This window comes from Hyaena hyaena, unplaced genomic scaffold (assembly GCF_003009895.1).
Source record: "Hyaena hyaena isolate Hyena2069 unplaced genomic scaffold, ASM300989v1 scaffold_19, whole genome shotgun sequence".
Taxonomy (NCBI): domain Eukaryota; kingdom Metazoa; phylum Chordata; class Mammalia; order Carnivora; family Hyaenidae; genus Hyaena; species Hyaena hyaena.
In genome coordinates, this window is record NW_024080651.1 from 4,170,703 (window position 1) to 4,192,153 (window position 21,451).

Genomic DNA, 21,451 nt, shown 5'->3' on the forward strand with positions numbered 1-21,451 from the left:
AGGGCCTGGCACATTCTAAGTACCCAGTAAGTATCTGCTGATGGAGGATGTCAACTACAACCTCTACTTCAGCAGTCAGAACTACTACTGTACCTGTAACAGAAGTCATGTTTCTGGAAGGTTTGGCAAGCCAAAGGGAAGATATCCAGGAAGGCCCAGAGTGTAGTGCAGGTATCACAAAGGTAGAGAACAACGTCTTTTAATTCCTGTTGCCAAAAGAAAACGCTGCATTATTTTCCTCCACCCCCATACACAGCTCTGTAGTGGGTCTGAGACAAAATTGACAAAAGCCAGGAGCCAACAGGCAGATACCTTGTTGGGGGGATGAGAAACTAGACATTTGCGCAAAGCCTGGCTGGTCCATCTCGAGGAGCACCATCTGTACAAGTTACTCAATCTCCCTACTTCAGGTCTTGCTACCTTAGCTCCAATGGGCACTGACCCAATGAGCTCTGGGGTTACTTCTACATCTAGGATAATATACTTCTCTCCTCTAAGCTGAAAGAGAATCACCCCTGAACCTGAAGACAATGCCTGTGGTCCCACACAAAAGCACATTCTACTGAGGACAACAATATCAAGCCCATACTTTTCATACAGTTTGAAGAGGACAGAACATACATGTTCCTGAGTCTCTTGACAACTTAAAAAGGAGGCTAAGCAGTTGTTAGGATCTCTATTTTACAGAGAAGGAAACTGAGGTTCAGAGGGGTAAAATGACTTGCTCCCACAGTACTCTGAGTCTTTCTGAAACATGTGTTTAAAGCCTATTTTCCGAAGAGACTAGAAGCTCCAGGAGGGCAGCTCACAGCTGCCTCTTTCCTGCTCTGCCTCTTGTGATTTTAGGCCTTTTAGGCCTTTTAGCATAAGGCCTGACGCATGTCTAGGCTCCTTAAGTATCCACCTCTGACTCAGACTCCATGAGAGCAGGCGCCATGTCTGCTTTTGCCTACAGTTTTATCCTGAAGTCTCCACACATGCTGGGGGCTCCTCAGTATAAATTCACTGAACGAACACAGGGCTCAGTGAATAACACGAATGAGCTCATTGCGCTGAACTAAGTGAAGACTAAACCCCCATCCTCTGACCTCTAGTTCCCTGTTCTTTCCACTACTCCATAAGTGAAGCTCCCGGGGAAAAATAAAAGCCTGCTGAAATGGTCTAAACCTGTGTGATGGGAATAACTGCTTATGGAGTTGGGTAAAAAGGGCCACAAACATGGGAAGAAGCTGCTGGGTCCCCTGCCAGCCCAAAAGAGGCTGGGCTGAAGTGTAACCTCACCAGGAGAGGCATGTCGCTGGGGGTCAACCGGCTCCTCTCCTCAAGCTTCTGGGGTGTGGCGCTGGCCCCGTCCCCTTGCAAACCACAGTGCTGGAGGATATTGCTAAAAACCTGTGAAACACAAGAAGAGACTCTCCCACATCCTGTCACACCAACAGCTAGGACCCCTGACCTGCAGTCTGGGACGGGTGATCTGAAAGCTACCTTGGAATCTCTGGACTATATGCTAGTGTTCCTATGAAACCAGAGACAATGACAGGGTGCAGGGCACAATCTTACAGGATTGTGGTGAGGATTAAAAAGACAAAATGTATGGAAGCCCCCAGAGTCCTGCAGATATTACCTGAATGGATATGCTGGGCAAATGTATGGTAATAAATATTTAAGATACATAGTCAGAAAAATATATGTATATTTAGCAACATATTATATATGTTTTGGATTCTCTGAAGATGCAATCATCGGTGAGGAGAAAATAGAGTCCATCGTAAAATCATGTACGTCTTTAACTCATTGCACCATCTTAAGTACGCTAGCACATAACTACCCTAAAAAGTTATCGTGAATAGTGGAATTTCTTGGTGGTGGGATTATGGGTTAATTTTCCTCTTTCTGTTTTTTTTTTCATAATTTCCAAATTTTCTACAATGAACATTATTTTATAAAACAATTTTATAGAAATTTAAAGCTCTTATATGAGAAACATGGGTATCTGAGAGGGGTATCCTTAGAGCCTTACAGCTGTTGGCAAACAGCACACAATTTAAGCCAAGCTCTTTTTGTGTGAGTGCTAGACAGCCCTTAGATTTCAGTTCTGTTCAAGCAGGGAAAAACGCAAATTTGAGAGGGTGTGCTGAGGGGCAGACACAAGGACTGGCTGGAGACGGGGCTGGAGAGAGGTAGGGAGGAAGCATTTCTCCCAGGCTCTTCCAGGAAAGTCCAGGGACACCACCAAGTTGGAGAAGGGATCTGGGCAGGGCTGAGAGCTGATACCTGAAGGATGGTGGGCATGGTTTCATCCAGGTCATTATAGTAACTTGGCTGCTGAGTAAAGATGTTTCCTGAAAAGAGAAGAGAAAAGTAGGAATTGGGAAAAGACAGTGGGGGAAGGGAGGACACATTACAAATGGTTGCCAGCATATTCTATGACCTTTCTCCCTTTTCCTAAGCCTGTCTGCACTAGAGCAGTCCTGGCCCCAGGCCCTGCTGGCACAGAGCTTTGGCCCAGCCTAGAAACTTCCCCAGCATGAGGGAAGGACTTTACTCAGTACAAATTAACCTTTTAAGCACCTCTGCCTAGTGAATTACATAAAAGGCCTGCCCTGGTCAAACCAGCTTGTCCTGATGTCCCCAGGGTGTGATCACATTTGGGCACCGTGCCTTGTATGACAGCATTGGCTTTGGAAGTGGGAATTAGTCATCCAGGAAAATTATAAGATATGATCTCTTTGCTCAAGAAACCTGGATGCTATAATCCAAGATTCTTGCCAGGCCACACCTCTAATAATGTGAGGAGACTCTAAGGAGAAATTTGTCTAGAAATTCTCTTACCTTCTGCTTTTGAATATGCTAGCCATATTAATCCATCCTCCTCCAAGGTGAGAAGCCTTAGAGAGATCTTGAACTAAGTTTACCACACATTTGCAGTTGTCTTAAAAAACAAAGCTCCTTTCCGAATGTTTACTACCTCCAAGCGCGGCTGCTGTGAGCGCATAGGTTAGAGCATATGGTAACTGGAACAGTAACCAAGTGTTCTGGCTGCCCAAATGGTGAGGGAAGGAAGGAAAATCACAGCAAGCTAGGAGACATGATGACACAAAATGCCAACACCCTTAAGGAGAGGCCAGGATTCTTCATCCCACCACGATCCTAAAGTCTAAGGCTGGCTGACTGTCAGGATGTGCTGCATTCTATGAGTCCTTTGTCCTTGGGCAGGTGTGTCCTTGGCCTCCCTTAATGAAAACCCTGCAGCCCTTGCCCCATCCCGGAGGATTTGAAAAATCAATGAGATCAAAGGCCAGATGGGGCTGGGTGAGTAAGCAAGTCACTATGTAGCCAGACTTTCTGTAAACACTTTCTTGGATGCCACTTCACTGCTTGATTCCAGAAAGCTGAGTTTTAGCAGCACGAGCTTGCTCAGTGCATCCCACCTCCAGATGGGTGCTGACCCCTCAACCTGTAAAGGTACTCCCTGACCATCTGTGCTCGCATTCTAATCTTGACAGCAGGGAGGGACTGAGGTGTCTCCCCACCAGGTTCTGTTCTTTCTCACAAAACCCTCCCATCCAATGGTATCCTCAAGGTCAAGTCACAGAACTCCTGACCACAGCACAAAGGGCCATGTGACATCTGGCCCTGGCAGCATCTCCAACCACCCTCTCCCCATTTCCTGCCTTGCATTCCTCTCTCACACCTCTTCAACCTCAGAGAACAAGTCCCATCCCGTCCCTCCCATCCCTGGAGTGACCTCCCAGAGCTCAGTGCACCCTAAGGCAGGTGTCACCTTCTCCAGGCAGTGCCTCCTGACCCAGGCATTAGGAGCAGATCTCTGCCCTCACCCCATACCAGACAGTGGACCCCACCACACCCTGACCACCTGGCACGGGGTAAGGCGCTCTCTTATAATCCTTCTAGTGCTTAAGCCTGAGTAACAGGGATGTTTTACAAGCACCAAAACAGATCACATTTCACAACTGACCCTTTCCTCTCCTTTATCTGATCCAGTGACAGTGAAGATCTGACTTTCAATTTCACAAAGAAACTGTTAAGAAGTAAAGGACAACCTTCTCAGGCTAAAGCAGTTCATAAACCCAGAGGGAGAAAAAAAAAAAGTGGGGGCGCCTGGGTGGCTCAGTTGGTTAAGCATCTGACTCTTGATTCTGGCTCAGGTCATGATCTCAGGGTTCGTGAGTTCAAGCCCCACATTGGGCTACACACTGAGTGTAGGGCCTGCTTGGGATTCTCCCTCTCTCTCTTTCTCTCTCTCTCTCTCCCTCTCTCTGACCCTTTCCTCCCTCTGTGCATGCATGGGCCCAATTTCTCTCTCCCTCTCTCCCTCTCACAATAAGCAAACTTAAAAAGAAAAAAAGGGGGGCCCCTGGATTGCTCAGTTGGTTAAGTGTCTGACTTTGGCTCACTCAGGTCATGATCTCACAGTTCATGAGTTCGAGCCCTGCATCAGGCTCTGAGCTGACAGCCCAGAGCCTGGAGCCCGCTTCAAATTCTGTGTCTTGCTCTCTCTGCCCCTCCCCTCCTTAACGTTAAAAAAAATTTTTTTAAAGGAAAGAAAGAAAGAAAAGAAACCCAGGTGAATGGGAGGTATTGCCAAAGAGATCAGTGCAAGTTCTTGGTAGGGCCAAGGCCTGATGTACCCCTGCTTTCGAAAAGAGGCTCCAAGAGTCTAACTGAAAGGCCCTACTTTCAAAATTATAATTGATTCAGAATATCAACCTTGAAGTTTAAAAAAAAATCCAGGTGTGTGTACAGGGGGCTGGGAGTGCTAGATAAGGACGGGGCTTCTGCCCAAAGGAAAATCAGCCAGTTCCCTTGTTCCTTCCTTTTCTCCCTTGTCAACTCTACTACTACGGCTCATCTGCTATCTCCCCACCAAGAGCTCAAGAGCTTCTGTGGTAGAGAAAGTGGAGGCCACCCCTTTGGGTTGGAAAGAGAGCTGCTGTGTGTGTGTGTGTGTGCATGCATGCGTGCATGTGTACATGTGTGTGTGTGTGAGTGTCTGCAGGCCCTTCCTCCATACTCCCCTCAATCCACACACCCCAGCACACACACAATGAAGGGACTCTGGGTGCCTTTCTCATCCTCTTTTCCATTAACCACCCTCTAAGAGCCGAAGAAAGGGCTCTCCTAAATAAGCCAATTAAGAGTTCTCAATCTGGGGCTAAAAACATTCTAAAATGCCTCAAAATCTATAAGGCGGTATGTTTTTCTGGGGACAAGATTCATCTGATTCTCAACGAAGTCAGTGACTCAAAAGATTAGGGGCTTTCTCACTCTACCCTTGTCCACCTGGAAATGCTCTCCCCCAGCATCTCATGCCCCAAAGATCTCTATGCCTCCACTCACAACCCACTCCATTGCTCCCTCGTCCTGCCCAAAGGCCCTTTCCCTGCACCCGACACCAGTTTTCTCCAGAATTGTTCAGTCTTTTCCCTCCAGCTGACCTCCCTAAGCACTGCTTTATTCTGCTCCAGCAGCCAAACCAGGCTCTCACCTTCAAACCCACACTGAAGCACTGGTCCCCTCCTCAACCTCTTGTTACTACCCTCCCCATTGGCATACTGCCAAATAAACTTTGACACCAGATATCTCCTCCTCGCAGTTCCCATGGCCTCATGACACTAAGAGCTTACAGTCACCAGGCGCTTGTAATGAGCCAGGCACTATGCCAATCCTTACAACCATCCTATGAGGTAGGTGTATCATTAGTCTTCCCATCCTTCAGATGAGAAAACTGAGGCTGAGAGAGGCTGACTGACTTGGACAAAGTGACACAGTCAGGAACAGAGCTGGGGTGTGAATTGGGCAGAGCCTGCTTTCTGAGCCACCAAGTGATACTTCTCCCCAAGTGCTAAAGGCTGGCACAGAGCCCTCCTTGAACCGGCCCCAGCTTCCCCTTCCCCATCTCCTGCTGCTGCCCTCCCAGCATGCTCTGCTCTAACCAGACTGGCCTATAACTGTTTCTCTAACTAATCATGCCTGTTTTTGCTCACTCACCCCATGCCCTCAGTCCACAGTAACATTATGAAGAGTCTTTCTCTGGGAAAGTCAAAGAAATGAACTGATGACCAGAGAATAATTAGATTTGAATGGGAAATCAGAGGCTATTCCAATGAAAAGGCTGGATGTGAAATTCATATATATTATGCTCTGATATGGTTTTGAAAAATAGAGAAAAGACTAGAAAGAAATAATCACCAAATGATTGTCTCTGGGTGCAGGAATTTGGTAACTGCTTTCCTGCTGTTTTACATTTTATATTCCCTCCAAGCTTTCTAAATTAACATATATTATCTTTATTATTACCTTTATTATTAGGAGAAAAGAAAGAAGCAACCCATTTCAAGGGATAACTTAGCTTTGTAATTGGGTATTGAGAAACTATGTCCTATGATCTCAGGGTGAGGAGGGCCGACAGTGGTGCCCTGGGTGAGCACCTCTTTGTGTCTGGCCCAATACCATCAGCCGTGGTTCAAAGAGGAATCCACTGGTTGGAGCGCTTGGGTGGCTCAGTCAGTTAAGCGCCTGACTCTTCATTTTGGCTCAGGTCATGATCTCACGGTTCATGAGATCCAGTCCCACATTGGGCTCTGTATTGACAGCATCAAAACAAATCAAAGAGAAATCCACTGCGGCGTTTTTCCCTCTGTCATATCCCAACCAAGTTCCAGTCTGTGATGAAACCTTCCAGCCCACTGCTTTTTTTTTTTTTAATGTTTACTTATATTTGAGAGAGAGAAAGCATGTGTACACACAAGGAGAGGAGGGGCAGAGAGAGGAGGACAGAAGATCCAAAGTGGGCTCGGCGCTGTCAGCAGCAAGCCCAATGTGGGGCTTGAACAAACAAACCACGAACAAGTTCACGACTTCAGGCAAAGTCGGACACTCAACTGACTAAGCCAGCCAGGTACCTCTGGCCCACGGCCTCTTGATGGGATCCAACTCCTGAAGTTATTCCTTTCTCAACCCAAAAGAGTCCTCTCTGAACTCTGTCTTCATCTATTCTCAGCAACAATACAAATGATGACATTTTGGGGGCAGCCCTATTATCCTTGAGGCAGGGAGGGACGAAGAGCAAGAGCTCGAGAGTCAGGCCTATGTGACATAAATCCCAGCTTGGCCACTTATTAGTCATGGCCTCTCAGGCAAGTCCCTTATTTTAACCTCCATTTCCTTGTCTGTAAATAGTGGTATTACAGGGTCGTATCACAAGGCTGCTGTGAGGATCCGTTAAGATCACACAGGAGGAGCACTCAGCAGGGTGCTGGGCCCCCAGTGAGCACTCACACAAAGGTTAGCAATCACTGCTGTTCCTACTCTCACCATCAAAGCAAACTTCCTCACTACTTCAACTGGCTGGCATGCGGCCTAATACTAAGATCCTTGAGGGACCCTGAGATACAGTGTTGTCTCCACTCCCCCATGGCCACCCAGTCGCATCTTTCGGAGTTGACACACCTATATCTGCAAGGTCATACCCAAGCCCCACCTGCCACCGCAGCTCTGAATCCCCCTGTGCTCATTGAGGTGCCGCGTTTAGAATGTCTAGTTTGGCATGTGGGGGCCATGTCCGTGCAGCCCTCCAGGCCCTGTGCCTTACATACCTATCATCTTCTGGAGCAATGGCGAGTTGCCTTTTCCAAAGAGCACACAGAGGTCCAAGATCTTTGGGATGTCAAACAGGAAGTTATTGTAGAGGATTTCTCCAAATGCAGAGGGGGAAATGAAGTGTTCCTAAGGAACAGTGCAGAGAGACAGGATGAGAGACTGTCTGAAAGCATATCTTTGTGAAGGAATAGCAAACTCACAAGAAACAACAGGCTAATAAATGAAGGTCTGTCCACACTGTGGACACATCTGGGCCTCATATATTGACCAGGAGCAATAGCTATTCTTCATTTTAATGTAAGAAGAAGCAAAAATACACTATAAAAAGTTGGTTGGGCATTCATCCTAAAATATTTATGGGTTGTAGCTCCTGGTTGGTAAAGCATGTGACTCTTGATCTTGGGGTAATGAGTTTAAGCCCCACATTGGGTACAGAACTTATTTAAAATAAAAATAAAATATTTACAGGTAGATTACCATGATGTTTGGAATTGTTTTAAAATACTCCAGGAAAATAAAATACTCCAGAAAAAAAAAAAAAAGAAAATTCAGGGGAAGAAAGAAATAAGATTGGCAAAACATTGATAATTATTGAAGCTGGTGATGGGTATGTAGGATTCATTACGCTTTTGTATGTATTTAAAAATTTCTATACTACAAAATTAAAAACAAAAAGCAAGATCCTATTGTAAAAATAAATGTACACACACATACATATATCAAATGGAAAAAAATTCCCTGAAGGAATATGCATCCTAATGGCGGTTATTTTCAGGGAAAGGGATTTTGTGGGTGACTTTACCCACAAAATATTTCTGCAATGCTTGAATTGTTTAGAGACAGCATTATTTTTAAAATTGGAGGAATAAAAGTAAGTGTTTTTAAAAAGTACATACAAGTTCCTTGGACACCTGAGTGGTGCAGTCAGTTAAGCATTCAGCTTCGACTCAGGTCATGATCTTGTGGTTCGTGAGTTCGAGGCCCACATTGGGCTGTCTGCTGTCAGCACAGAACCTGCTTCAAATCCTCTGTCTCCCTCTCTCTCTGCCCCTCCCCTGCTCATCCTCTCTTTCTCAAAAATAAATAAACTTAGGGGCACTTGGGTGGCTCAGGCAGGTTAAGCATCCAACTCTTGGTTTTGGCTTGGGTCATGATCTCACAGTTTGTGAGTTTAAGTACCACATCGGGCTCTGTGCTAACAGTGTGGAGCCTGCTTGGGATTCTCTTTCTCTCCTTCTCTCTTTGTTCCTTCCCTGCTTGTATCCCCTCTCTCAAAATAAATGAATAAACTTTACAAAAATTTAAAAAATAAAAAACTTTCAAAAAAAAAAAGCACATACAAGTTCCTTTAACAAATCAGAATCAATGTTTTAACCCTCTGAAGCATAAAAAAAAGGCAGTCACATGTCTACTGGCAAAGGGCCCTCGGCTCCTATTGATGAAAATACCTGATGTAACACAGACCCGGTGAATTTGCGGATAAGGGGGATGGCACAGATTTCTTCCCCAATGGTGGGAATAAAGGCAGAGGGGAGACAAAGAGGAAATGTGACACTTTCAGAGCCTTCCTTCCCAGGGGCGGGAGAGTCGGGCACAGAGGTATTAGGTGTCAGGTAGCGCCCTGTCGCTGGATCAGGGGCTTACTTTGGATTCCTTATGAGTGGACATGCGGAGGAAAGTGAGGAAAATACTTCGATGGAGCCGTTTCTGCATGTCAACAACCTCAGGGGCCGGGGCCACCCACTCGTCGAACTTTCGGGGGACATAGCGCAGATAGGAGTCCAGGCACTTCTGCAGGGTTTCATCGAAGATAACCTATGCCAGACAACAGACCAGAGCAAGGATTTGTCACTGAGGCCCAAGGGCTTGTGGGTAGACTGCGCAAGGGCTCATGGTCTACCAGCCCTGGCCTAAGGCAAACACTCCAACCCCAAGGGACTAAGGAGGTATGAATGAGCTGAGGGCTAAACACAAGTTTCTAAAAATGACACGTTGGAAGGCGTTGTGTAAACATCATTAAGATCGTGATACAAGACAGAACAATCCAAACCACAATTTGCTGTTAAGGATCCAGTGTAAGAAGTAGAGAAAAAAGCATCTCCTAGGGGGAGAAAAACAACGACAGCAACCAACCAACGGCATGTCATGTGCTTTGTCTTAGTGTTAATTTTGATAGAATGTTACCTGGCACCAGAATTTATCGTGAGGCAAGGCCAGGAGCCAGTCGAGGTCATTGGCTACGAAGGTGGCGCGTTCCAGGTACTCCTCCACTAGGGCGGGAATGTTGTCTTTAGGGGGTGGTTTGTATAACACAAAATACCGGTCTGCCTTCTGCTCGGGGTGCTACGGATCCAAAAACCACGTGTTAACGTGGCAGAGGTTAGTCAGCGAGGGCCCATTTGCCAACCCACAGCAATGACAACACTTGGCTGTTCCAACCGGTGACCCTCCAAGGAGTTTTAAAGCATAAAGAACCAAGTGTCTCTAACAAAGGGGGCTTGGTTGCATCCAGGGAACACTAGGCAGGCATTCAAAACCATGTGTTTTGGAGGATATTGAATGACATGGGGAAAGGTCAAGGGAAGAGAAAGCAGGATATGAACCTATCTAATATAAGCAGTTTGGGGGTTTTTAAAGAAGTATATATTTAACACAGGTTAAAAAAAACTGGCGGGGTGGGGGGAGTAACATCCCAAAGCTAATAGTGATTACCTTTTGTGGGGGGTAATGAGGGCTTGAATATATTTTCCAATTAAAAAAATCTATACGTGTATTGATTTTTCAGTTATTGTGTAATTACATGAGGGAGAACACATCTTTTCTTTCAAAACCTACAACCCTGCCAAGAGGGGAGTCTCCTTGGACGATACTCCTTGTCCCCATGTCCTCCCAGGGGTGACCACTCACCATCTGGTAAGTGTCCCTGCAGGCCTTTTCTAGGCTTTTATGGGAAAATATACCCATAGAAGGTATTTCAGATCTGTTTTCATCTTTCTTACATAAAACAGTATCATACTGTATGTATCATGCTGTATCCTTCTTAGAATCAGAGGGAAAAAAACCTCAGGAATTTTTTTCTGTTAAAGATGCTAATCCAGAAATAACAGGTCTCAGCTTAGAATCACAAGTTCTTTCTTCCAACCCTTACCTTGCCATGAACAAACCTTATTTTGTTCACCTTAAAGATGAGATGAGCTCAGTTTTCTCCTCTGACTACATAAGGGCTGCTTTCTCCAGGGGAAGTGGTAATAGGAGGAAGGCTGGGCAACATCTCAGCGGTTATCAACCATAATCCACCCACTTCCAGGTCTGTCAGTCCAGGGGGACAGGAAAGTCATGACTGATTGGTCAGTTTTCTCAAGAACTCCCTATGCCTCCCTACTGCCTAATGCAAGTCTTCAAACTGTGGAGTCTTTGAGTCACACAAGGATTCCTTGGAGACCAGCTAAGAGGTGGGTCTTCAGAACCCCTCTCACTGAAATCAGAATTTAAGGGATGCCTGAGTGACGCTGTCAGTTAAGTTTCAGACTTCAGCTCAGGTCATGATCTCACAGTTCATGGGTTTTTGAGTTCAAGCCCCGCATTGGACTCTCTGCTGTCAGCACAGAGCCCGCTTTGGATCTTCTGTCTCCCTCTCGCTCTGGCCTCTCCTGCTCGTTCTCTATTTCTCTCAAGATAAATAAAAACTTTAAAAAAAAAAGAAAAAAAAAAGAAATCAAGATTTATACAGTGGGCTTCCAGGTACAAATTTTTTGAAAAAGGGAATCCTGCTGACCGAAACAAATTCAAATCTACTCTCTAGGACCTAAGTTCATCTCTTTGATTTCTAAGCTCTTCCCCTCCTCTATATGTTGACATCTCCTCTCTTAGGTCACTTCCTAGGCAGGGCTACTCATCGCCCTCTACTCCTCTGACAGATGTGCTCGCGCACACACACCCTGAAATTCTACCTTCCTTGCAATCTTACTAACGTTTACTGGCACACTGTTGTGTGCCATGTGCATGTTCATGTACATGAGGAAAACATCTGCGTGCTCACAGAGCCTATGCTCCAGAGGGGCAGATGCACATCTAAGCCATCAAAAGTGAGCACAAAACAGAGGAAGTGACAGCTCAAAACTGGCAAAGGGACCGTGGGAGTGTAAAAGGTGATTATTTGCACCTGGGGGACAAGGGACAACTTCCCAGAGCAGGCAGCATCTAAGCGGGCTTTGAAAACTAAGAAGGATTTTTAGATGGAAGAAATGGTATTTTAAGAAGGGATAAAAATGGGCCATGAAATAAAAGGGACCTAGAATGCACTGAGTGGTGGGAAATAGATTTGGAGGAAGAGAACACTGGAATGGTGCTAATAAAAGCCACCACTTGGGGCATCTGGGTGGCTCAGTCGGTTAAGCATCTGACTTCGGCTCAGGTCATGATCTCAGGGTTTGTGAGTCTGAGCCCCACACTGGGCTCTATGTTGACAGTGTGGAACGCACCTGGTATTCTCTCTCCCTCTCCCTGTCCCTCCCCAACTTGCACACATGCATAGTCCCTCTCTCTCTCAAAATAAATTAATTGAAAAAAAATTTTTTTTAAAGCCACCACTTAACAGGGACCTGCCCAATGCCAGGCTGCTGAGTAGGTGTGTCCAACAGCCTATTTCTTTTTTATCTACAACTACTTAAAAGGGAGGTAGTATTCTCCCCATTTTATGGAGGAGGAAACAAAGAATCAGTAAGGTTCAGGAATTTTGCTAAGGTCACAGGGCTAAGGAGGCAACTGAGGCAAGATGTGAAGCAAAGCTTATGCTGCTGACCTACTGAGTGACTTACAGTACCCACGTGTCATCCTGGTCTCCCTGCTTATCCCTGCTCAGCTCTGACCTCGTCTCCCCAACTCCCACCCCTGACTAGGTTAGGGGTTCACTGGGTCTCCCCAAACACCTGCCCTCTGTGCTTTCCCAACCACAGCACCTGCTGAACTGTATCAAAAGTACTTTCAGATCAGTGGTTACTGCAGATGGGGAGAGAGGAAAGAATGGGACATAGAAGAGCACAAGGAAACTTTTGATGAGAGTGGTAGAAATGTTCATTATCTTGATTACAATGATGGTTTTGTGGGTATATACTAGTGTCAACACCAACCAAATTGTATACTTTTATTTTTTTTAATTTTTTAAATCTTTTATTTATTTCTGAGAGAGAGAGAGAGAGACAGCGTAAGCAGGGGAGGGTCAGAGAGAGAGGGAGACACAGAATCTGAAACAGGCTCCAGGCTCTGAGCTAGCTGTCAGCACAGAGCCTAACATGGGGCTCAAACCCACGAACCAGGAGATCATGACCTGAACCGAAGTTGGATGCTTAATTGACTGAGCCATCCAGACACCCCCCAAATTGTATACTTTAAATATGTGCAGTTTAGGGGTGCCTGGGTGGCTCAATCAGTTAAGCATCCGACTTCGGCTCAGGTCACGCTGTCATCGCTTGTGGGTTTGAGCCCCATGTTGGGCTCTGTGCTAACAGCTCAGAGTCTGGAACCTACTTTGGATTCTGGTTCTCCCTCTCTCTCTGCCCCTCCCCTGCTTACGCTCTGTCTCTCTTTCTCAAAAATAAATAAATATTAAATATGTGCAGTTTAGTGTGCTTCAATGATGCCCCAATAAGGTTATGTAAAAAGGGAAGGCCTGCCTTCTCTGTCTCCCCCACTAGTCTGTGGGTCTCCGGAAGCCATCTGGGCCTTGCTCACCACAGCATTCCCAGTCCTTAGAATAGTGTCTGACATTGAGCTGACTCTCTGTATACATTTACTGGCTGGACAAAGAATGAAGGTGTGTAATGAAGGACTAGATCCCACCAAGTTCTTTGAAGGACCTTGGATGCCAAATTCAAGAGTGGGGACTTTATTCTGTAGGTAACAGGAGCCATGGGAGATTTCAAGGCAGACAGCAACAGACTCCAGCTGTATCTTCCACCCTTCAAGCCTGGCTCAGGTCCCACTTGCTCTGTGAAGCTTTCTGGACATTTCCTGCCCATGAAACTTCTATTCTGCTTATCTTGATAAGAAACCATTTTATACAGCTCTCCAAATGTTCCACTTATGTGAGTTCTGTCTTCCTCAAGACCTCATTCTCTCATTCTGGCCCAAGACTTAATTTCTTTTGGATTTTCAAGAGCACCAAGCGTGTGCTGTGTGTGCAGTTAGCTACTCAATAAACACTAGCTCCACCTATCACCCTGCAAAGGCAGCATAGTGGCTGTCCCTTGATTAGAGATCTTCTTGTCCTAAGTTGGGACTAAAGAGACAAAGATACAGGGGCGTCTTGCTGGCTCAGTCAGCTAAGCGTCCAACTCTTGGTTTTGGCTCAAGTCATGATCTCACAGTTTGTGGGATCGAGCCTTGTGTCCGGCTCCGTGTGGATGACACACAGCCTCCTTAGGATTCTCTCTCTCTCTCTCTCTCTCTCCCCCACTTGTGCTCTCCTTCTCTCTCAAAATAAATAAATAAACCTTAAAAAAGAGAGAGAGAGACAAATATACAGTGGGTAAATATCTCTTCAACACGGTCAATAAGACCACTCCTTGATCAGGCAGCTGATCCTTCTTCCCACCTACTTCCCATTTGAAGCTTCTGCCACTGTCACTGTTGTCATCATCACCACTATCGAGTGCTTACTATATTCTGGTCACATGGCCAAGTATGTGTGAGATTTAACACAAAGCTTGTGTGCCTTAACTCAATGATACCGCTTCTACCCAAGTCACTGGTGGTTGGTGTAGGAGTCAGGCCCTCTCAGGACTCCAGGACAGTATACTTGGGTCCTCCTGCCAGGTTCGTCCTTCTGCCATTGCTCTGCCCGGCTAGTGCTTATTCCCCCTTCAATACCTAGTTTGGGACTCCCCTCTTTCAGGATGCCTCCCCTAGCTGTACATGCCCCACCACCGTGCCCAAGACCTCCCTGCCCTACACAGTCCTTCAGTCTAGATCAGTGGCTTGGGCTCTGCACTCATATCGCCACCTGGACTTCTATCACAACCCTGATCACACTATAGAGAAACTACTGGTCTGCTTTTCTCTTAGTCCATATACCCCTCAAGGCCAGGGACATGTCTTTTTTCTCTGTAGCCCCAGCATCTGGCACAAAGCCTAGTTGGAGTTCTTGACTCATTTACTGAATGTTTCCTGAGAGAAATGAACCTGGCACTTGGAAACAGAATGAAGGGAAGGGACCAGGTCTCTGTTCTCATGCAGCCCACAGCCTTGCAACCTAGGTATTAAGTGCATGGGGAAGAACTGAGGTGGAAAATCAGAGTGAACTACTTAAGGAGTCAGTCTCCACCAGCCCAACAAAACTTTCTGTGTTTGTGTGTGTGTGTGTTTTAATGTTTCTTTAAATTTATTTTGGGAGTGAGAGAGTGAGAGTGACAGAATGAGAGTGAGAGTGAGAGTGAGAGAGAGAGAGAGAGAGAGAGAGAGAGACTGCAGCGAGGAGATGCAGAGAGTGGAGAGAGAGAATCCCAAGCAGTTCCGCACTGTCAGCACAAAGTCCAATATGGGGCTCGAACTCACAAACTGTGAGATTATAACCTGAGCTGAAATCAAGAGTGAGACCCTTAACCAACTGAGCCACCCAAGAGCCCCAGAACTTTCTGTGTTAATGGAACTGTTCTATACCCATGCTAAAAAATACAGTACACATTTACCACATGGGCTATTTTAATTTAAATTATCTAAAATTAAATTAAAAATGCAGTTCTTCAAACTATCCACGTTTCAAGTGTGCGATCCCTACATGTGGCGAATGACTACTATGGCTACTATACTGAGCAGAACAGTTGTAAATTTTCTGATAAATATCCTCCTCACGTAAAAAGGTTATGAAAACAAACTCGCAGGCTTTCTAGCAGAAAAGTTAAGGGTATGAGGGTCAGTCTAGCTAGGCTCCCATCCTGGCTCCCCTAACTTCCCAGTTCCGTGACCCTGAACTTTCAGTTTCCTCATCTGTAAAATGGGGACAATCAAAACACCTACTCACAGATCTATGGTACAGCTTAAATGAGATAATCCAAGCAAAGTGTTTAGAAAGGTTTGGCCCAAAGAAAGTGCTCTACAAATGTTAAGTCCTATTACTAAAGAGTAATTAGAAAATAAAAGGAAGCCATCCAGAAAGCAGGAAATAAAATACCAAGCTCTTGTTTCCCACAACTTTACTCAAGCCCCCTAGAAAATACTTCCTGCCACCTTGTTTGAGGAAGCTCATATCCTTGGGAAAACAGTAAGGGGCTGTGGGGACTCCAGTCCCCACATCTGTCTCCTGCAGCAGTCTGGCACCTCTCCGCAGCCCTAATCTCTCTCTGCAGCTAGTAATCGGCACATTCACAGCCTCCTTATTTTTCAGTCTCCCAAGCCCTGCAGAGTTGGTATGTGGCAGGTGGTGCTTCTTAGCCCACTACAATAAAAGACAGGCTGACCTCTGAAACTGGTGTTCCCCCTGAAGTGTGGATAATAGGTGAGATAGCTCTGAAAAAGGCCTACTTGAAACCTGAACACTTCCCGCAGGGTCAAATCCCCAAACCCGACTTTGGGCTGGATCTTTTTTCTAGGCCAGCTTAGGTTGAGTCAGAACTGCCATGAGACTCTAATTCAAAACGAAATGCTTTAGAGGAAAGGTGGCGGGTGGCAACATGGAAAATACTACTCAAATTCAAGCTGCTGCAGAAAGGAAACTTCTGCAACTGGGCCTGGAAGGACCTAGTAGGTCCCAGCTACTGAATTACTGATTGTGGCCCTCGGGTCATTCTTGGAACAGATAAAGGAGGAATTTGCTTTTTGCTTCTGAAATTGCAAGAATGATAATATCAAGCTGAACGGCCTCAAGGTACCGGCTCACCAGCGCTGGTGAAGTCCTCAGTTTTCCTGTCTTCAGGTCCGTGTGGGTGATCTGGAGTTGGTCCAAGGGCAGAGATGGCATTGTGCTGCGTGACCCTCCTGTAAGGAATATGGATGGGAAGAAGAGAGCAGACACATAGGCTCCTGGTGGAAGGGGCCTGCTCTGGAACTGATCCCAGAGCCAAGAGAGAAGTTTCACCCTCTGGCCTCAGGAGGCTCCTGACTTTGGCCTTGAAGATCCAGTTCCCACACCTATTAATTCAGACTGAGGTGAATTTCTGCCCAATGCAGCAGTTTCTCACTGAGGAGGAAAACACTCTCCAAGTGACTTCGGATATATTCCCACCTTCTTTGTGTCGTATTGGCCAAAAGCACATAGATTATTTTGGGGAGCACCTGGGTAGCTCAGTCGGATGGGTATGACTTCGGCTCAGGTCATGCATCTCATGGTTCGTGGGTCTGAGCTCCACATCAGGCTCTGTGCTGACAGCTCAGAGCCTGGAACCTGCTTCAGATTCTGTGTCTCCCTCTCTCTCCACCCCTCCCCAGCTCATGCTATGTCTCTTCTCAAAAATGAATAAAACGCTAAAAAAAAGTATATAGATTGTTTTCATTATGGCTCCAACTCTGTGGTCCCTCTGAGCTCTGTGAAGACAGTGCCTGGGCTCTTTTTCTCTTGCTATGTTTTCCATGACAGACCTGGTACAGAGTTGGTCTCATCAAATGTTTGATGAGTGACTGAATACGAGGACACTTTTCTTAAGAATTCTAACCAGATTGGCAGATTTTTGAGGGAATGGAGTAATGAGCCTTTCCTCACTTATAAAGAGTTTTAAGGTTTTACAATTTCCCTAGGCTTCAGGGAAAAAGGACATGGATGAACAGAAGGACCAGAGAGGACAACGGAATTCACAGAAACCTGCCAGTGTGAGCTCTCTTCTGCAGAGGCCCAACCCCACCTCAGAGTCAGTGAATGGCAGACATCATGTCTCTTGTCTTCCCATCCAATGTTCTCTCCATAATTCTACTTGGCCTGATCCACAGAAAGGGACACGCATATTGGCTGAATCATGGAATGGAAGTGAATTAGGCCCCTAATTACTAATGGAAGACATCCCATAAAAGGCCAGCACAGTCTCAATGACAACATAAAGACATACTGAGGCTGGGATAAGGAAACCATCTGTCATCTCCTGAGAACCTCACAGAGGAGCTGAGGGGCTCAGTCAGCTGTGAGTTACAGGGTGTCCCGTATCTCAGGTATCAGGCCAGGCCCTGGTGTTATTAAGACAGACTGATAACGCAGGGGCTCTGTCCACAGGAGCTTACAGTCCAATAATTACAACGATAATGGCAGCAGCAGCAACATGCATATCACATGCTGGTGCTTTTCCTAGGCCTTTTCTCAGCATTAACACACTTGGCATATATTAATGCTCGTGACAACTCTAAGGTTGAGTCTATTTTTATCCCCATTTCATCAATGTGGAAACAGGGACTCAGAGAAGAGGAGAAACTTTCCCTGGGACTCAGTTAGTAGTTGGTGAAGCTGGCTGGCTCTTAACCATTAGCTGTACTGAGTCTAGTGATAGTGTAGTTGAACTTGGGTATTGTTGTCAGGAAAGCACTTCTAGGGAGCCTAAAGTATCAAGAGAGCCTGAATTGAGTCTTTATAGTGGAGATTAGTCAGGAAGAAGGGTACTCCAGGCAGAGGATACAGCAGAAGCAAAGGTAAGGAGGTAAGAACCAGCTTGGTACATAAAGAACCTTAGTTCATGGGCTGTTTTAAAGAAAGACTGTGAGGGGCGCCTGGGTGGCTCAGTCAGTTAAGCTTCTGATTCCAGCTCAGGTCATGAGCTCACAGTCTGTAGGTTTGAGCCCCACATTGGGCTCTGTGCTGACAGCTCAGAGCCTGGAGCCTGCTTCAGATTCTGTGTCTCCCTCTCTCTCTGCCCCTCCCCACTCATGCTCTGTCTCTCTCTGTCTCAAAAAAAAAAATTAAAAAAAAAATTAAAAAAAAAAAAAGACTGTGAGCTAGCCATTCTAAAAGGATGTAAAAGAGAGAGGACCACTCTGTCTAGTCCTCAAGGCTTATTCCAGCTCTAGAATCTCAGTGGGTTAGACATGTGCTCCCTGCACACACGAGGTGGCCTCAAAATAATCATAAGGTGAAGTAATGAAAGGGGCTTGGGTAAGTTTTCACCTCTCAGCTTTGCAAAACATAGATAAAGTATACATATTGCACATACAGTATTTCTAATCAAGTTACTATCTTACTAGCCTCTCACAACAACCCAGTTAAGGACAAGGATTATTATGTTCAGATGTCCAATGAGGGACTCTGATTTGCTGAAGGCAGATACATTAGTGGCCATGTTGAAATTGAAGCCCAGGCCTTCTGCCTTGGCATCTGGGTCTCTTATGCTGAACATACTAAAAATATTTATTTCCTAACCCCCTAGTGATGCTGGGAAGGCAGCTGGAAACACCAGGGGTCTGCTCACCAGACAGAACCTAAATGACTCACAGTCCTCATTCTTTCCATATTCACCTTCCAAAGACAGTTGTGGGAGTGTCCAATGTAGGGACCTAGGTTGGGGAAAAAGCCATAGTAGGTGGTGGCTCTTTGTCCTTTAAGTTCCAAGCTCCAGAGGCCAGGCCAAGATGGGTAGAGACAACTACCCGATTTCAGAAGAAATCCACCCATACAAGCCAGTGCCTGTAAGGGTGGTTCAGACCCAGGCTAATGTGGTGGTTAGAAGACAGTTTTATAGTTCTGCAGCCTGGGTTCATATCCTGGCTCCACCTTTTCCTACTCATGTTTGAGACCTTGAGACAGTTCCTTAAACTCCCTAAGCCTTGATTTCCTCATCTGTAAAATCAAGATGTGAGAAGTAATCAATGTTAAGTGTTCAACACAGTACTTGGCACATAATAAGCACTCACTGAAGTATGGTTGTGATTATAAGTCCCAACTATAGGCAGAACACTTTGGATTTCCTCATTTACTCAGCGAACGCTGATTGAATACATTCTAGGTCCTGGGCATATAAATGATTATTCAGTGTGATCAGAGCTGTAATAGGAAATTTCCAAAACAAGCACAGCAGAGAAAGGTAAGATGACCCATAACTGGTTGTTGAAGGATAGGAGGAAAAGATGGTTAGGAAGAGCATTCCAAGCAAAGAACAAGTGTGAACAAAGACTCAGAACCAGTCGTTTTGAAGGAAGAAGGAGACATCTGGCATGGCTGAAAACACAGGGTCAGGAAGGGGATGATAGTAGAGGTGAGATTGGATAGGAAAGACAAAGACATTTTAAAAAGAGCCTCCAGGGGTACCTGGTGGCTCAGTCAGTCAAGTCTCCAACTCTTGATTTCAGCTCAGGTCATGATCTCACGGTTCGGGAGATAGAGCCCCACATTGGGCTCTGTGTTGACAGTGGGGAGCCTGCTTGGGATTCTCTCTCCCTCTCTTTCTGTCTCTCCCCTGGTCACTTGCTCTCTCTCTCTCTCTCAAAAAAAAAAAAAAAGCTTCCAATGCTATACTAAAAAATTTTGGTCTTTCATTTGAAGGCAGTGAGGAGTCATTTAAGTAGAGAAGAGATATAATCAGAAAGAAAAGACAATAACCTGGTGGCAGAGAGGCTGCCTATGAACCCCTGGAGAGCAAAGACCATATTAATGATTAATGATGAGTCATTTTTGATCACCTACTATGTGCCAAGCACTAAAGCCTGGTTTTGACATGTCCACTAATACCAAGGTGGACAAATAATAGACTTGGTCCTGCCCTTCATTGAGCTTACACTCTTTATGGGAAAGACAGATATGGATCAAATAGCCATACAAACCAGTTATACCATGATGTATGCTATGTAGGTCAGGCCCCTTGGGCCGTGACAGCACTTAATAGAGAGAACGAACTTGAGGAAGGGAGCATGTCAAGGAAGATCTGAGTTTTCATCTCAAGTATGGGTAGAAATTAACTAGGCAAAGACTAGACTCTAAGTTCCAAAAAGGCTCTAACTTCCATCTGTGTCCACCAGTGCATCCTTCATGCCAAGCAAGGCAGCAGAAGCCAAAATGGCTTTCTATATAAGGTGAGCTTGGTGCAAGCACCAACTACAATAAGGCCTGGGAGAGTTCCCAGGGCTACTGCTGCTTCAGCTGACTGTCATCACTCTTCCAGTCTCAATTCAATAATACTTTCCTCAGGGAGGTTCGCAGACCGCCCGATCTAAAGTATTCACTCCGCTGTTACTGTCATATCTTTAATTATCTTGTGCCTTTATGTGTTGCTGACTGTCTCCTCCCACTGGACTGTATGCTCCATGTGGGCGGGTGCCTTGATTGTCTTGCTGTTTGTATCCCCAGCGCCTAGATCTGCGCCTGGTACGAAGGAGGCGCTAGACATGTATTTGTTGAACGAATGAATGAACTCTAAGGAAACTGAAACCCAGAGTGAGAGTAGGAGGTCTGTGACTTGTCCAAGGTCACTCTGGGGCTGAGCCTCGAACCCGAGACTCACGGCTCTGGCGGCCTGGCCTCTGGGGCGACACACGGCCCCTGGGGCAGCGTCAGTCTCGGCCTCGCCAGGCAGGTTGGGAGGCCCGTGGCCGCCGGAGACTCGTCCCAGACCGATGCCCCCTATTCGGCAGGGCCCAGCCACGCACTCACCTCGGCGGCTCCACTGCCGGCGCTGTGCCGCCCAGCCGCCGCCGCCTCCGTCCACGGTGACAGCTCCCAGTGCGCCGATACTTCCGGGGTCAAACGGCGATTCCGCAGGCGCAGACAGGAAGCCTCGGCCCCGCCCCCGTTCCCGGTGCTAACTGCCTTCGGGAAGACAGACCCGTGGTCACGCCCCCAGTCTTAAGACTCCGCCCCAACAAGGAACAAGCTCGACTGTAACCGCATGCCCTGCCCCCTCTCTTCTCCCAAGAGGTTCAACCTATTGGA

The 21,451-nt window shown here is 46.2% G+C and overlaps 1 protein-coding gene across 3 annotated transcripts in view; it reads right to left on the reverse strand.

Moving 5' to 3' along the window:
- The window catches only part of ASCC2 (activating signal cointegrator 1 complex subunit 2), a 42,159-nt gene extending 20,912 nt beyond the window's left edge, over positions 1-21,247 (reverse strand). Inside the window, exons 1-8 of one of the 3 annotated variants that reach the window (XM_039225774.1) lie at positions 21,173-21,247; positions 16,496-16,593; positions 9,808-9,966; positions 9,268-9,438; positions 7,620-7,749; positions 2,275-2,342; positions 1,282-1,392; positions 94-206 (exon numbers count right to left, since the gene is read on the reverse strand). In XM_039225774.1, coding sequence (XP_039081705.1) covers positions 94-206; positions 1,282-1,392; positions 2,275-2,342; positions 7,620-7,749; positions 9,268-9,438; positions 9,808-9,966; positions 16,496-16,576 — 833 coding nt within the window. In that variant the 5' untranslated portion in view covers positions 16,577-16,593; positions 21,173-21,247. Of the gene's footprint in view, positions 1-93; positions 207-1,281; positions 1,393-2,274; positions 2,343-7,619; positions 7,750-9,267; positions 9,439-9,807; positions 9,967-16,495; positions 16,594-21,172 lie in introns of those variants that run through there. The other 2 variants (XM_039225780.1, XM_039225785.1) reach the window with 2 other exon arrangements.
- Positions 21,248-21,451: the final 204 nt, after the last annotated feature.